The sequence below is a fragment of the Argopecten irradians genome, chromosome 6 (assembly GCF_041381155.1).
Source record: "Argopecten irradians isolate NY chromosome 6, Ai_NY, whole genome shotgun sequence".
NCBI lineage: Eukaryota > Metazoa > Mollusca > Bivalvia > Pectinida > Pectinidae > Argopecten > Argopecten irradians.
This window is the reverse complement of record NC_091139.1, coordinates 27,671,157-27,689,350: the sequence shown is the minus strand read 5'-3', so window position 1 is coordinate 27,689,350 and position 18,194 is coordinate 27,671,157. Positions and strand designations below refer to the sequence as shown.

Here is an 18,194-nt window from a genome sequence, read left to right as displayed (position 1 = left end):
GCACACCACCATTCTTCTCATGTATATTCCAATATACACTACTGATTCTTTTATTGAAAGCAGATCCATTTTAGCAATTAATGCAAATGCATTTTCTTTGTAAACTCAAGGACGTAGCTTATAAATCCTTGATTAAACTTTAGTCCTTTAGTTTTCATAGCAGTATATTTGGGTGTTTTTTTTTTTTTAATTTTATTTCTAACATCAGAATTTTTATTTAATAGTTTACATTTGTCAATTTGTATCACATCTTTTTTTTTATCAATAACATATATTTTGAATCCTGGGAAGCATTTATTTAGTCAAACTTGTCAATGATACCCATTGAAGATCTAGAAGCGACAGAAAAATGGTCACTAGGCCTTTAGACAGGTTGCTGTTATAGACAGACTGAGGCTTTCGCGCTATCTAGCCAGCCAGCAAATTAATATAACAGAAAGAGCAGCTTTTTGTCTGCTTTTTTAAAACAGAAAAGTTTAAAATATGAATACAAAATATGAAATGCAAATAACCATTTTGTAATAAGATGCAAAATATTAAATATATTTGTATAGCAATTTATGTAGAATTTTTTAAAGCAAATCCAGATCATTATTTTTCAAATTTTGGCCAGTCCCAGTACCGAGAAATATAAAGGGAAAGAGTTCTTAAAATTTTTGTGAAAATCATGAGTCCAGAAGAACTCGTCTTCGCCAGTCCCGTAAATCACTGATTTGTAAATGAAGCTGGTTGTTTTGGTGCAGTGGCTTGTACAGTTACATAGTGTACATGTTGAATGAGCAAAAGAGTCTTTTGTTTGGTCATCAGTAGAACTAGAACCGTTGGCTTAATCACCGGAAGTCCTTGGTCCTATTCCTGCCAGGGCACTCAATAAGAATGCATATTTGACTCGCTGTTCTACAAATACTTTTGAACTTTTAACAGAAATATAACATTCTCTGGTAACTCTAGATCAAAAAACATCTTAGCAAAAGTTGCTAAAACCTTTCTTATTTCTTTAGCAAAAAAGAAATGGTTTTAGCAGAACACATCTAGTGCCCAACAAAGTCGCTTTTTGTCTTTAAAAAATTACGATATCTACAATAGCGCATAGGGCAAAATTTGCAATGCTTTTAATTGCTAAAAGTAAACTTAAGAAAATAATAAAAGAACATTTTCATACTCTTCCATATTTCCCTCCCTATTCCTCAAGGCCATTATTTTTTCAGTGTAACAGTTGGAATGACAAATGTTTTGGAACTTGAATTCCACCTTGAATTATATGGATTTGATAGCTCAGGTATTTAGAATGAAAAAAAATGAAATTACAAATTTATTTTCTTTCTTCAGCCAAAAAACTGGCTTAGCAAAAAATGCTAAAATGATTATTTTATTTTAGCAATTAGTGTCTTCCATTAGCAAAATGCCCAAAATGCTATCCATAGAGTGAGCACAGACATTGTATAACTGAAATGGAAACTCCTTCATTGTCTTTGCTTTACACAGCAAAGGAAAAAAAATCTTGACTTGCTACTCTTTAAATCTATGAATTCAAATTCAAACACATTCTAGCTCATTTTGCAATTTAAAGAAGGTAAACTGATAGAACAAGAAACCAAATCATTTTCACTTTTTATTGAATGATTTCAACAACAGTCAAGTTGTACATGTATACATGTTATTGTTGGAAATAAATTTAAAATACACTTTACTAAAGAAAATCTGCATACCTTGAATATGATCCCTAACAGTGAAAATTTTTCTAAAATATAATTATCTCCCCTGAATCCAATTGAAAATTGTTACATTATCCAAAGGTACACATATCTGTAAGGTTTAGCAAACTCCAATACATTATAGTGTTGATTATTGAAAATACAGTCAACTGTTTTGCTTATGAAATTGAAGTTCAGGAAAAGCAGGTTTATCTTAAATAATAAAATATTTATTTATTGAAACTGTAATATAATAAAGTTGTATGATGTTTTCTAAAATCATCTTGCTATATATTTTTATGAAATACTTCCTCAATATATGACAGTGGCGATGATGTTATGATGAAAATCATGTTCATATTTTTTTTTATTAACCCATCAACAGAAGATAACACCTAGTAGAGAGTTGTGAATATTTTTTCTATTACACACAATTCACATCCTTTTCTGACATATATATCCCCTATATATCTCAGTGTAGTTTGATTTTTTTTTAATATTAATTATTATGTAACTCCTTGATATGTTATTATTGGTACAGATTCCACAGTTCTAAACATTTATACCCAATTATCTGTGAGGAAAACCCAGAACTGTTGTTACAGATTTTAAAAGTCTATGTCAGTAAAACACAGGTAGCGTTGTATGTACAGGTTTCACAATTCCACACATAGCTCCGGGGAACCAGATCTGTAATGTTATGCTGATCAAAATGTCTGTCTGTCTGATCACACTTCACTTTGTCCAACTCACTTTAGGAATGTCAAAATGTTCTGTCATAGCATCCAAATGACTGTTGAATAACTGCAAAATAAACAGGTTTTATAGAAAATTTACTGGTACACAAAAAATACATGTACTTGTATAAAATATCTATGTTTTGCTAACTTTAAAGTTCTATTAAAATATACAGTTTCTTGTTACTATGCATGTATCTTTGAGAGGAAAAGAACTTGTCCTAGACATATACTCATTTACAGTTATTGATGAAAAAGTAGCACAATATGATATCAAGATGTGGTCATTTTATAAACACCTCCATTTGATTTTTAAATTTTGGTCTGAAATGCAGAAATATTTTCATAATAACATACATGTATCTCAGATTATCAATACAATGTATTTAAGATATTTCCATATTTCAGTTTCTCATTGATGCATTTCAATTTCAAACTTACCATAATGCGTTCTTTATGAGTTTTACTTGCTTTTTCTACAATAAGTTCTGCTTCCTGAAAATATACAAAAGATATATATATATATATATATATTTATCCAGCCTCAGACAAGAATCTTGTATTCCTATTGGTTAAAATGATGTCACGTGATATCCAATATATAGTCGTATTAGGTTAGTAGAAATCGTATCAGGTTTTGGACGATATCGTTCTTTGCCCCTAACGTCATTAGCAACAAGTTGGCGGTCAAGTAACGCTTCGCAACGACGGCACTCAACGAGAATCTCAGATGGAGACAAAATGTTTGAATGATAGCGCTGATGACCACTTTCAAAGCAAACTAAAATTGAGAACACTTATTTAGGATTATTTAACAGAAATGGACCATGACAACGCATTCAAGCCTTCAATGAGGTGAAAATTGTTTTAAGTTTTGAGTCGTTTTGGTTTCCATACTCAGTACATAATGCATTTTGTAGTTACTTCATTGAAAGGGTCTTCGACGGGATAAATTCGTTATTCGCCTCGCCCGATACAAGTTTATTTTAGACCCAATATTTTTCCATATTAGGTCACTAACAAACTGTTTAACTAATAATATATATAGAAGATTCAAAAATCACCAAAGTAAAATTACTGAGTATAATTATTTAATTCTCTTGACACTATAAAGGAAAGGAATGTATCTCACTTACATTTTATAATTAAAATCAAAACAGAATACATAAGGTAACATGAAAATATGGAAATGAATAGAACAAGATAAATCTGAATAACCCTTCGAATTTGAACATGGTGAAAGTTAATAAATATCAACTAAAGAAAACGCATGGAATATCATGATTTCATAATGATCAGCATACCCTTTTTTCTCTTGCGTTATCAAAAGCTTTTTCTGCTTTTGTTCGTTTGTCTACATCCTTTGCCTTCTTTCCATCTTCTTCTGATGACTTGGAGTTTGAGACCTGCTCATACATCTTCATGGCTTCTCGTTCTTTATCCTTCTTCTTCTTCTTCCTATAAAAAAGAAAGTCACAATGTTTAACTATAACTGGATATTTCTTTCTTTTGTGTTTAGAGCCTACGAATCATTGTTGAGTAGACATAACTTTGATGTGGTTAACAATGAGACAGAGATACTAACAATAATACATGAGTATGAAACATAATTATTTGAATTTCTTAATTCTGGCCTGTACACCTTGTAATCTCCTTTTACAAAATTGGAGAGCTTGCCAACTCCTGTTAGCAAGGGGATATGGGAACTTGTGTGTATATGGTTCTCTCTTCAGGGGCAAAGACTTGGAGAAAGGAGGGAAAAGTGTAGTAGAGATGATCATCAGTGACCAGGTAGCTCAATCAGTAGAGCCATCCCACTAGTGTTCAGATGACACTCCCCGCTTTGAGCCCTAGCTGGTATAGGCCTACTCCAACAATGTTAGAGGTTAACATGATGAGATACTTTTTAACATTGTGCCGCATATCCAACCAATGTAATCAGGGTGGAAGAAAAACCTCATACATGTGTAGGAGTAGTATAGGCCTAGCCACTTCATTTTCTCCACTCCTCTACAAAAACAATATACAGTTGCGTCCGGTAATTCTGCACATGTGGAAACAACGCCATTTCCTGCTGTCAAGAAATAGCAGACTTTTGGTAAATTTAATATCACAGCAAAACAATGTCATAAATTCATCAAAGTTCGTGTGGAAATGCTTTATTGTTATAAACAGTTAGATCAAATCATGAGATGTGTTGTTACACTGCAGATATTTGAGTTCCATCCCTAGTTCAACAGTTTTTACATTTATATTCAAAACAAAATACTTTGAAATCAGCACACAACACTGATAAACCAATCTACCATGTATGGATCTCTATAAATTGCACTTTATCTAGGCATATATTAATGCGATTTTTTAAAAAGTGTAGTAAAAGTTGAGATTTTAGCGATTTAGGCTATTTTTAGTAACACATCCATACTCCATTTGGGGTAAAATATTCTAGTTTGTGTATAATACGCAAGTTAGTGGTTTTCCACGACCTGTACAACAACAAAAACAACTACGGACCTAAATATATAACTACCATTCCCCTCCCCCGCAGTCCGGATAGTAGTATTAACATCTGTCATTAGAACCTTTCGGTGAATGAATGTGTTACAATCTGATCTGGAGGCTTCAGACCAGCAGATATACTAAAAAAAAAAAAAAAAAAAAAAATCACAAATCTAATCCTTTCACACCCTTGCACCCCTACAGGTCCCCCGTGACATAATCGTCATACTTTGACGGCGTCCCGTACACATAAGAAGAAGAAGAAGATCAGATAGTAACACATTAACACCCCCCCCTTTCAACTTTTTTAGATAAAATCGACCTAAACTTAGTGTTTTATTTGATTTTTTGTAAATTTCAGATAAAGACTACCATCACTCACTTCTTTACTTTATGATCTGATACACCTTTCAGCTTCAGTGAACTCCTTGATACAGATTCGTACTCAGACATATTTTGTTAACGTTCACTTCGTTGCAAAACATAAACAGGAAGTAGTTGAACGAAAACGCCCTCTAGCGTAAGAAATAATGTATGTAGGGAGCATTCCGTAATCATTTTGAAAAGAATATAGATTTGTTTTTATCAATTGGTATATTTTTTATCATAATTTAACAAAGTTTAAACGTTTGCTATTTTTATTACCTATATACCAATTGACTAGATGTATTTATAATATTGTTTACGACATAAACGATGTAATTGTTTATTATCTCCCCTTGCACGGTTGCTGACGTGAGGCGTCCCTGACATCCGAGTATTTTCATTGACAAGTGTTGGTGCTGTTCACAAACTGTGTGCTTTTACTGTGATTTAATTTAACTAGGACTCGTTGTCGGTACAGTTATTATTCAAAATGCCACGAAGGGCTATGCGATGTCGTGTGGATCTCAAAATAAGAGCGGTAAGTGTATAAATTTTGCCATAAATGTAGGATTCGTAAGGCCAAAAACCAAAGCTTTTGGACAATGCTATAAATTCATGTTGTGTCTTGTTTACTTAAAGACCCGCTTAACAGTGCTACCGTTTCAATCATTTTCAAATACGATGCTATAAATATTTTAACGATGTTAATCAATTTAAAATTAATCAATATTCTCTTAAGATTTTGTGATAATTATAAAAAAATATTTATTGATTTAATTATGCTCTAGAGAGGTGAAAGGCCTACTTTTTCAGTCGTTATTATTCCTTTTTATGACTTTGAAAATGAAACAATTTAAGTTGATTAGTAGGTTGACAAGCAATCAAAGCCATTTAAATTCTAAATAAAATGTGCCTGAAAACCATTGGGAGACACAAATTAGTTTAAATGTACAAAGGTGTATGTTTTTTTAATTTTTCTAATAACTGTATATCATTTTCTTTTACAAAGGTAACAGCACCTGGAGTTTGGTTAAGCAGTCGGGAAGATGTCTATCTTAGTATTTGTATGTTTGGTGAATACAGAACCACCAATCTGGTTCCATCTATATTTCCATTATTTATAAAAGAAGATTTAGTATTTGACAAAGTAAGTATCATCAGCATATTTTCAAATACCTAAACTAGCATCAAAACTATAAATTGGAAACCAAGTGTGGGCTTGGGGTATTCCTTTAATGGTACTACATATGCATTCCAATAAAAAGTAATCTTTTGTACATGAGAAAATTATTTTTAATCTACTTTATTGTTTGCACAAATGCAATTGAAGATATTTGAAAATAAAATAAAATTGAGAGGTTGACATGTATATTCAACTTATATATTTTCAGTTCCAATGAAAAAATAAACAGTGTAGTACATGTAGCTATATGTAACTGTTTCAAGTCATTAATTAATTTTATTTATACAGATTTTTGTCATTCCATTACCATTCAATTTATAAATATAATCTATTTTGTTCCAGACTTATTACACAGCATTAGACCCTTCATCAGTGGCAGACTACCTAGAAGGTAATTATTACACATTTACGAGTACAAGTATATATACATTTGTACTTTTGTCATCCATCATTGGGTGGTTGGGTCGCATGGAGGTTAATCATCTATTTCATCTGGGTGATGGGGGTTTGCATAGATTCTCAACATAGACCTAAAAAGGTCAGGGTCACCTGCTCAATAACATGGTAACTTCTACAGGTACTTTGGTTTTGGATCACCCTAAGAAGAGCCTGTGCTAACTTATATCTGGGCTGAAAGTGATTTATATTTAATTAGTAGTACTGTATAACTTGTTCTGCAGTGGATGTAAAATAAATAGCTTAGAGTAATTCATTATGGCCAGAAATAATGATGTTTTTAACGATTCTTTGAAGGAAAGTATAAAGCACAGGTAAAATTTTCTATAATTGTAGCCATTTCAATTGTCATGTGTACTATGATAAAAACTCTCACAATACGATATATGAGAAGTAAGTCAGAAAGAGTGAATTTTAATTTTATAAATGCAAGTACAATGACATTATATTTTTTATTGGTAGAAATAAAAAAATATTCAGTAAATCTTATTTAAATTTAGGTTATAATGCCTCTTTACTTTACAGATGAGCTGGTCGTAATAGAACTTTTACAATTGTGTGAAGATCGTGATGGTGCTACTCGTCTTGCTTCATATTCCTCAAATGCTCGCGACTTCCTGTTTCCATATCCAACATTAGCACCCGCCTATGCCTCCAACACAAGAGAGCTGCTTCTGGCTCGCACCATTGACTTCCCAGTAAGTTTTTTTTTTTTTAAATGGATACCCGGTAATATTGTTCAATTGTTGTACCTGGTAATCCATAATGATGTTACAAACAAAATATGAGCAATATACATCCATCAATTTTAAAGAAGTTTCTTTATAAAAAATATGGCCAAATTGACACCTTTGGGCTCCATCTCTCAGACTCAGGGTTTTCAGCCCAACTATTTGTACAATTTGGAATCCCCAATGATTTATTGTAATAAGTCTTAAAACATTAGATTAATTCATAATGCATTTTTTTTCGCTGCAGCAGTTGTAAGTTCATAATTCATAAAGATTTTCTTACTGTTAAGTAGTATTTCAATTGCTGAAAAAATAAAAGTTAGAAATGTACTGTTGCCCATTGGCCCCATACTCCCACTTGATGAAGTTACTAGTAATTCATTATTGTTTGTCTGTACTTCAGGGTATTGCACCTAAGCTGGAGTTTATCACTGTAACCAACATCTCCGAGTCTCTTTCTCCCGAACTCGATGCCTTGGAAGATGCTCTGAGGGATGAAAGGGTAAATAACGAAATAGCTACTCAAAAGAAAATCTATAATATTTCCTACATGTTATATAGTAAAAAAAAATCTAAGATCAAAACTTTTGACATGGATCTGTTAACTTTTAACAATATATAATGTATAACTTAAAATTTTTGTTTGTAAACTTTTATCAAAAAAAGATTTACCCGGTATTTGTTTTTACAGAAATCTAGAAGGCGATCAAGATCAAGATCCCGCCCATTATCCAGGAACTCCATGAGGTTTGTCATTCACGTTTGAATTTCTTGGTTTGTTGGACAGTGTATTGGTATATATACAGCTAACATTTGTAGCTAGGGAACTTTCTGTATTGTGTGGTTTGATTCACATTTTGTGTTTTCTGTATTTGTGTATAAATAGTTAGATGATATATTTTAATTTTGAAATTATTAAATTGAAAAGTTTATTTCAGTGAATCTAAGTTCAATTTAATGTTGCTTATTCATAGCAATTTGATCTTATTAGTACTTGTAAATTTATCTTTAAATCAATTGTTTAGTTTATGTTTAGCTCATTCACCCCTGAAATTTCATAATGGACTGGTCTAGTCTTTGAGTCAGAAGAGCCTAAATAAGTCTTCAGGGATGTATGAGTTAATTTTGTTATTTGTATGTTTCATCTATTTTGAATTACATGAGGTTTATAAAGAACAACTCAGTCAGTGTTTCATCTCATTTTTATTTACATATAGAAATAAAAGTCCTCCTTTGATATATCTTTTACCTTCTATATATGATTATATATTACCTGTATATATACTTTCTCTGCTGTTCATCCTTGGTTGTCCTTTTTTGTATTTTTCCTTTGTCTTTGCACATGTTTTCCTTGTTTGGTGATAGCAGCTTGCAACAGCCATACTGTTAGTCGTGTGATGTGATGCTCATCAATCAAGTCTTGTCATGTGATCTCCAAGTCTTGTCATATGCTCATGTCCAAGACCTCAGCATTGGTGATAAAAGCCTATACTAACATCAAAATGAAAAAAAAACCTATTGCATATCAAAATATCATTGGATATCGAAATAGAAAACAATCATAAAAAAGAAATCTGTTTTATATTACATATTAATATATTATGTATAGGTTGATCTGGCATATATAGAGAGATGAGATTTTCTTAGACACACATGCTTTTTAACTAATTTTGAGTTTGCTTTGGCGTTGGAATGGTTTTTTTTTGAAATATAACCTTGCTGGTTTTCATTCTAATTATCTCAAAGCTATGACGTCAAGTCATTTTTTACATTGTGCAATTATAATTTTTATTGTTAATTTTAAGCATATTATATAGATAAGTTGCTACCACAGCTACAAATTTCTATTTCTTATTAACATTATGCTTTTAGTAGAAGCTAAAAATAATTCCTCTTGTACCTTCATCTCCTAGATAAATTTGTTTCTTCTCTGATGTGATTTACAACTTTCTTTTCCTGTACACATCATCTAACTGACTGGGCTGTTCTTTTTACCTCCCTTTAGGACTTACGTGGAAGTTGATGCTGAAGAGGACTCCAAAAACTACCACAAGCCAACCGTTGCCTCTGTTTTTCGTTCTAGGTCTCCGTCTCCGGTGCTCAGGAAGAAGTTAGAGCAAGTAGGAACTACCAAACGCCCCTCAAGTTCTAGCTGTGTAGGACGGCCACCATTTGTGGTTAGACATGTAAGTCATCGTCAAAAACCAACCAGAACCCGTTCGTTCTGTTAAGTCAGAGCAGGGTCTCGTGAGTGTCCTAAAACCAGAAATAGATATAGTTTGCATGGGCCATAATGTGCATCTACAAATATTTTTTAAAACTCGTAAGATCGTCCTAATGAAAAAAATATATTATGATAGCTTAGCACATCAGTAAAATGATCCTTTCATAAAATATGGGTATTGAACTCTGACTTCTTTGTTGTCTAGCTGGAGAAAAGCCTGATTGGTCGCGTCCCAGGATCAGGTGGTCCCAAAACAAAGAAGGGTAAGAAGAAGGCCAAACGTTCCAGCAGCCGACCCAGGAGTGCCTTGTCGGACACAGGTAAACATGTCACCTCATTTCTCTCTTGATCTTAGACTACATAGCAATTTGATGCTAAATTATCTGTAGACTAATAGACATCGATAGTACATATTTGATGAAGGAATAGTAATTACTTATCTTATTCTACATATTGGTTTGTATAATTGAATTATTTTCTATCATCTTTCTTTTTCAGAATACTACAGTGATTATGCTGTGTACCCCACCAAATATCGCTCCAAAAAGTCACTGCGGGACGCTGGAGATGATCCCATCCCAGTCTACCAGTCTCGATACGTTGTCAGTGATGACGAGGGTAGGTGTCAAATCTACAAAATAATTACACTTTCATATTTAAAAAGAACACTTTCTTAAAAAAATAAAAGCAGTTTCTTACATTTTAAGTTCAGTGTCTTACTAAAAATAAAGTGTCATCTTTCAAAAGAAAAAATGTGACTTGCAAAATAATGCCATGCTGAAGTATTAAAAATATCCTCTTATACCCTTCCATAATGTTTTAGAGCTTATTTTGCTGAACAACCTTTAGTCATGGATTTACCTTTATGAACTAGTGGGCCTATTTTACCGACAAACATTTTTTTATAGATGGATACAGTAACATTATAACTTACAGTACAATGTTTATTATTTGTCCTACTGCTTAATTTAGCTACCTAATTTACGTCTCATTTTGAGTTTTGATGACATTTTCACATATCTGTTGTGTGGTAGATGCCGAGGTAGCTGCCCTGACCCGCTCAGTGGATGACCTTTACATTCCCCCAAGGTCACGCTCTCCCAGTCCCCTCCTATACCGTTCCTCCCTGAGACAGAGGTATGGCTGTCTGTCCCCTGCAGAGAGGATTGAGAGAAGAGTCCAGGAAAGCCTGAGGAGAAGTAGGGAGATCCTTAGGAGTGTATCTCCTGTAAGTTTGAATATTTCTCAGTGTTAAACTATGTTTTCCTCCTTCTTACATACTGGTAGCAGTAAGTTTCATTCTGTAGACACTAATCAGTTGAAAATGAAAGAAAAAGAGTATAATGAGATTAAAATGGAAAAATACAAAAATTTTGATGTCATATCTATTTACATAATGTATTATAGGGCCACGGTGGCCAAGTGGTTAAGATATCTCGACATATTACCACAAGCCCTCCACCTCTGGGTAGCGATTTTGAATCCTATGTGGGGCAGTTGCCAGGTACTGAACGCTGGTCGGTGGTTTTCATCGGATCTCCGGGTAGATTGGTTTTCCTCCACCATCAAACCTGGCATGTCCTTACATGAACCTGGCTGTTGATAGTACATAAAACTAAAAGAAACAAATACATGTCTATAACAATGGGTATTTGGCTACTCCTTGTTATGCAAAGTCAATAAGCTGAGATACTAACTCGTGTTCATTGACAATAAATGACATAGTAAAATCTTATTGACAAAATCAAAATCAATTCATTAATTTGACTTCATTACTCAGCTAAATAAGCTTCATGAACTGTACTTGTTGAATATTGGCTAAATAAGTAATCATTTCTTTACATAATTGCTTACTATGGTATATTTTTCTTTGTCCTAACAGGCTCCCAGGAGGTACTCTCCTTACCTATCGCTGTCAAGAAATTCTTTGGATGATTTAGAAATCGATACCAGCATTGTTCAGAGTCGGAGGTATTATTAGCAGTCCAGCTGTGGGATGCTCCTAGTTTACATGTACATATCACTCCGTGTAATGTTTTGTGTTGTCTGTGTGTATGTTATGTAAAAAAGCCAAAGGGACCTGGCACAAATTTCTAACCAACTGTATATATATTTATATATTAGATACTATAATATATATACTGTTGGTTAAAAATTTGTGCCAGGTCCCTGTGGGAAAAACCTAATGTCTATTGTTGTATGTGTGTCTGAATTCTAACATGAAACCAAAATTCTGTGTCCTTTTCCTAGGTAGGGCCGTGGTGGCCAAGTGGTTAAGGTATCCTGATACAATTACTAACTATCTGCCTCTGAAATTGAAATCCACATTAGTGTAATTGTAGATTGGTGGGTTTTCTCTGGGTACTCTTTACTTCTTTCAGGCCTCTTTACTCTCCAACAATGTTAAATAACTGTCTTTATCAACTAATAACTGATACTTCGTATGGTTTGACTATGAGATAACAGATGATATTGATGAAACAAATTCTGATTAATTGTACTATCTGTATTAAGGATGTACTCCTCTGAGAAGTCAAAATTTTCTTGTATTAAACTTTTTTTCATCTATGTCGAAACGAGACTTCAACGGGACTGAAACCTCAGAAGAATACAACCTTAATGATAAACTTTATGATTATAGATTTTAATAGGATTACAGAGAAGGATTTTCAAGAGGAAGAAAAAAAATACCCTATATTCCTATACAAGGCACAGGAATTGAGTGCTTTAATTACAGTTAGATATACAAATCAGATGACTTAGGTTTCTGTTTTAACTTTTGCTGCTGTTTTTTTTTTTTGTTGTTGTATCATAATGTAGAATTCATTTTACAGTATGCTGTACGGTCCTTTTGACTTTAGTATTTTAGTGGCTGTTAATGTTGTCATAATACTGTAATCAGCTATTTTTGTTGCAAGTGGGGGTATTTTTTTCTTGATTGTGCATGGCATATTGGCCTGAAAACTTTTAGAAAATATAAATTTCATATGACTATAAATCAGGCATAGCTGGTAGTCTTTTTCACATTTACCAACTTTTTAACTGTACATGTATACACAGGGACCTGGCACAAATTTTTTTTACCAACAGTATATGTATATTTAAGGATTAAAGTATCTTTCTTGTGGTTCTATCGAAGGATAAAGTTGACTAGGGTATCTATATTTGGAATGGACTGCAAAGCGGTCCATGAAACAAATATCGATACACTCTTTCTGTTTTTTCTTGCATATTATTTTTTCCCATGCTCCATTTCCAACAATAGCTTCTGAAAAATTCTTAGATCTTGAGCAAACCTTTGCCAAGCAGTATGTCATGTATCAAAAGTAGGTCACTATGACCCACATTTTAACATTTGACCTACATAAAAAAAATAGGGGAGTGTTACCAAAGGCTTTAATTCAAACCTTTAAAAGTTAGAGTTAATGCCCTTTGTTACCTTATAACCTTGTCTTGTAATGCATTGATAACTGTACGAGGAAAGATATAGGTTGCAAAATGATTAAAAAAGCTTGACATTGGAATAAGATTAATAGAATCTTACATGGATCTGTCAAGTGGACAGGGATATCACAACCCTAGTTAAAGATTTTGACTGGTCAACATGAAGCTTGACTCAGTATCTCTGTCCACTTAGCAGACCCATGTTTGATTATTTTTCTCTCATACTTTTACAGACAAATTCAGTTGTTCAGAATTATTTTCAAAGTGACGTCGTCACATCTCAATTCATCAAAATTACCTTGTATGGTAATGACGTCCTTGACAATAGTCTCCATTTGTATCAATAAAGCCATTGCTACGCGATTGTGAGTTGTCTTTTCCTTATCCTGGTAAAAGACAGAGTTATCTTTTCCCTAGTAACCGTGTGATACCCCTGTCAAGAATAGGAGAAATATGTTTGAATGCTGATATAGCTTTATTGTATGTATTGTGTTTACTTGATGTGATATGTTTTATTTTACAGTCCAAAAGCATATGTACACCTGGACAACGGAAAATATTGGACAGAAAGAGCAGCTCAATTTACAGCCAAGTCTCACCGTCAAGTTTTCAATGATACCCTGAGCTCGTCATATCAGAAGATGTATAAAAACGCTTAATTAACGAGGAGGAATTAGTAATTCATACGAGGAAAGGTTTAGTGTCAGTGGTCAGCATATACTGCCATTAGTGACCAATGTCAGCCAATTTCTGTGATATCTTACTGTACCTCATACAATTTTAGTGAGACTTTTATTTTTGTAGAATTATTAATCATAATGTACTGATGGTATTCATTTGTACATGATCACTGTGGAAAATTATCGGAGATTTACGAAAAATAATTAAGTTTTGCAAAAATAAAAAACTCATTGATTTTGTCTGTAAATCAGTAACGTTTTGTTTTTGATCATATTTTTCTATCTTCATGTTAGATATTAATGGTATTTCAATTTAATCAAATATTTATTTCATTTGTCTTTTTTACAACTTCTGCTGATTGCAGGTTAAATTATATACCATATTTATTATTACCTGTAGAGGTAAGAAGGAGACTTTAAGTGTTACATGTTTTTTTCTAATTGCAGCAGAATTATTAGAGGCCTACATATAAATTACCTCAACCTAAAGTGCTGATTTTTGTTGATCAGAAAAAAACAACAGTGTTTTTAAAAGTATGAAACAAAAATGGACATTTTTGAATGATATATGTACGCATTATGAAACACAATATGGGAAATGCCAGTAAAATGTTCACTTAATGGTGTATGGGGTTGTAAATATAATCACGATATACTATTTTTCTCTGATGGATTAATTGTTGAAAAAGTGTTGTTTTCTTTCATTCTGTTGCATTTAAATGTTAATTTGTTTATATATGTAAATGAAAGCTAAGAGTTGTCAAGAAAATGTTTTTACATGCCTCAAACAATCTGAATCTCATAACAGATTAGAATACAAACCATCCCCTTCCCTTAAGAATATAACATTAAAAAAAACAAGAATAACTTGACAAATGAAAATATGAAAATGAATTTTAAATTAATGGCAGTGTATTAAAATGTGATTTCTTTTTCTGAGGCACACTTTGTTTTTACCTGTCATTCCAATAAAAATATTTAGATTTGTAACAAATGAACAAGAATATGTTGATGGAAGCATTGAACGGAGTTGCCCACAAAGGCATACTTTGACAGTTTTAGTTTGCTGAAGTACGAGACAAAGCTAACAATACTCCAAACTTTAGACCAGGGATTGCAGTATTAATTAAGTTGTAGAAATTAGAGATTTTAATTAGCAGGGTTTTATTATTATGTAACAAATTCACAATATATTTATTTGCCTGCCGAGTATAGGTATGATGTATTCATTGCTGCATGCATCTGTATTATTTATGCTAGATTCATTTTTAGGTCATCTGACCCGAAGGGTCAGGATGACCTATAGTCATCATGCTTCGTCCGTCGTCGTGCGCCGTGCGCCGTCCGCCGTCCGCCGTGCGCCGTCCGCCGTCCGTAAACTTTTCACATTTCAATCTTCTTCTCAAGTTTGACCAGTGGGATTGAGCTGAAACTTACATGAAATGATCCTGACATGGTCCCGACAAAGTGTTGTTATTTATCGGGTCGATCCAAAATCCAAGATGGCCGCCACAGCCGCCATCTTGAAAACACATTTTGAACTTCTTCTCAAGTTCTACCAGTGCGATTTGGCTGAGACTTGCATGAAATGATCCTGACATGGTCCCCGACAAAGTGTTGTTATTTTTTGGGTCGATCCGAAATCCAAGATGGCCGCCACAGCCGCCATCTTGAAAACACATTTTGAACTTCTTCTCAAGTTCTACAAGTGCGATTTGGCTGAAACTTGCATAAAAATGATCCTGACATGATCCCGACAAAGTGTTGTTATTTTGCGGGTCGATCCGAAATCCAAGATGGCCGCCACAGCCGCCATCTTGAAAACACATTTTGAACTTCTTCTCAAGTTCTACCGGTGCGATTTGGCTGAAACTTGCATGAAATGATCCTGACATAGTCCCGACAAAGTGTTGTTATTTTTCGGGTCGATCCAAAATCCAAGATGGCCGCCACAGCCGCCATCTTGAAAACACATTTTGAACTTCTTCTCAAGTTCTACTAGTGCGATTTGGCTGAAACTTGCATGAAATGATCCTGACATGGTTCCGACAAAGTGTTGTTATTTTTCGGGTCGATCCGAAATCCAAGATGGCCGCCACAGCCGCCATCTTGAAAACACATTTTGAACTTCTTCTCAAGTTCTACCGGTGCGATTTGGCTGAAACTTGCATGAAATGATCCTGACATAGTCCCGACAAAGTGTTGTTATTTTTCGGGTTGATCCGAAATCCAAGATGGCCGCCACAGCCGCCATCTTGAAAACACATTTTGAACTTCATCTCAAGTTCTACTTGTGCGATTTGGCTTAAACTTGCATGAAATGATCCTGACATGGTTCCGACAAAGTGTTGTTATTTTCGGGTCGATCCGAAATCAAAGATGGCCGCCACAGCCGCCGTCTTGAAAACACATTTTGAACTTCTTCTCAAGTTATACCGGTGCGATTTGGCTGAGACTTGCATGAAATGATCCTGACATGGTCCCGACAAAGTGTTCTTATTTTTCGGGTCGATCCAAAATCCAAGATGGCCGCCACAGCCACCATCTTGAAAACACATTTTGAACTTCTTCTCAAGTTCTACAAGTGCGATTTGGCTGAAACTTGCATGAAATGATCCTGACATGGTCCCGACAAAGTGTTCTTATTTTCGGGTTGATCCGAAATCCAAGATGGCCGCCACAGCTGCCATCTTGAAAACACATTTTGAACTTCTTCTCAAGTTCTACCGGTTCGATTTGGCTGAAACTTGCATGAAAGGAGCCTGACATGGTCCCAACAAAGTGTTGTTACATCTCTGGTTGATCCCCAATCGAAGATGGCAACCATGACACTATATCTAATTAATTTCCTATATGATTATTGCCAAGGTACTCAGATGACCGTTAAGGCCCATGGGCCTCTTGTTTGTTCTTTAATGATTTTCTCTTTAATTTTAAAAAAGCATACATGTAATCTTAATTAAATCATTTTCACCATATACCTAATTCACTTGCTGTTCAAGAAAGTTCTCAGATAACAAATGAAACAACTGTTGAAGTAACAGTTCATGTTTACACATACAAAAAATTGATTTTTAATAATTTAATTAACTAAATTAATTAATTAATTTTTAACTGAATGAACAAGGATTTTGAACATAATGATATGGAGATTTGTTACTTTGGGTTTTCTTTATGAATCAAGCATTGTTCTGAGAGAAGATTGTTGTAATCAAAAAGTTAGCTGGGAAGTTGACTTATAAATGAGACTTGATTTTGTTTTGAAATTATATTCAAGTGTTAATTACATTCAATTTGATGACCTATTACATCGTCAGTTACACAAAAGGTCATTTTTTCTAACTTTCAAAGAATATAAATTGTACATACTGGTAGTCTTCGGATTCAAATACATTCCAAATCAACTTTACATATACCGGTAAAATTAACAATCCTATCAATAATGTTACAGTATATTGATAAAACGTATTCAATGAATTGATAAGATCCTATGTATTTGTGCCTCAATTTTTTATATATATATTATAAAAAACTAGGACTACCTATCTGAAGATTTCTTGCTAAATGTCTAATATTAATCCATCAGATTATAAAATTCATGAAAGCTAGTTTTGTAAGATTTCAAACATTATTTTTCATCTGTAGGATTCACAAAATGTGTGCGAGCCAGTCTTGTACGTTAGCGATCATTCCGTCCGATTTACGAGGTGTGTATGAGGACACACACATTGCACCTACTACACACCCCATTATGTTATGTCTAGTTTTTAATTGTATTTGAATATTACAATATATACATGTAATACCAAATAGATAATAAAATATTTATACGTTATCAAGAATTTTGTGTGATGTCTTAAATCTTGAATGTGTTGAGGATGATAATACTGTACCTATAGTTTCATCAATATTTCTTAAATGAAGAAATTAACTCCCTGTTAATTCAAGAAATGTTCCACATTTTCGTGTTTTACTTCTATAATTCTTTTCTATGGAGAACTGATATTAGCAATTTCCTTCAATTAACGAAGATTGATGAAACTGGGCCTGAGCACCTTGAGGAGATCACAGTTATTTTGGCAACAAGTTCAGAAATTGACCAATCACTATATCTTGATCACTTACAGTAACCCTAAATTTGAATTCCTAGTTCCTAATCGTAGCCAGTTTGAACAGTTTT

General features: G+C 33.5%; 2 protein-coding genes across 4 annotated transcripts; one reads left to right on the top strand and one right to left on the bottom strand.

The window, feature by feature from the left end:
- Positions 1-1,599: 1,599 nt before the first annotated feature.
- LOC138325512 (protein FAM32A-like) lies at positions 1,600-5,435 on the bottom strand. Its single transcript, XM_069271224.1, has 4 exons — positions 5,313-5,435; positions 3,736-3,889; positions 2,873-2,926; positions 1,600-2,498 (listed from the first exon to the last, which is right to left on the bottom strand). The coding sequence occupies exons 1-4, from the start codon at positions 5,381-5,383 to the stop codon at positions 2,430-2,432; spliced, it is 348 nt and encodes a 115-aa protein (XP_069127325.1). The 5' UTR covers positions 5,384-5,435; the 3' UTR covers positions 1,600-2,429.
- A 212-nt stretch (positions 5,436-5,647) lies between these two features.
- LOC138325511 (spermatogenesis-associated protein 6-like) lies at positions 5,648-17,856 on the top strand. 3 transcript variants are annotated; one of them, XM_069271221.1, is made up of 12 exons: positions 5,648-5,834; positions 6,306-6,443; positions 6,822-6,870; positions 7,461-7,633; positions 8,070-8,168; positions 8,358-8,413; positions 9,750-9,852; positions 10,096-10,210; positions 10,389-10,508; positions 10,925-11,118; positions 11,773-11,861; positions 13,858-17,856. In XM_069271221.1, exons 1-12 carry the CDS (start codon positions 5,787-5,789, stop codon positions 13,991-13,993), a joined length of 1,320 nt encoding a protein of 439 aa, XP_069127322.1. In that variant the 5' UTR covers positions 5,648-5,786; the 3' UTR covers positions 13,994-17,856. The 3 variants fall into 3 exon arrangements, with proteins under 3 accessions (XP_069127322.1, XP_069127321.1, XP_069127323.1); XM_069271220.1 differs by having other exon boundaries at positions 9,672-9,852; XM_069271222.1 differs by having other exon boundaries at positions 9,672-9,852; positions 11,773-11,903; positions 13,858-13,995.
- The last annotated feature ends 338 nt before the right edge of the window (positions 17,857-18,194 follow it).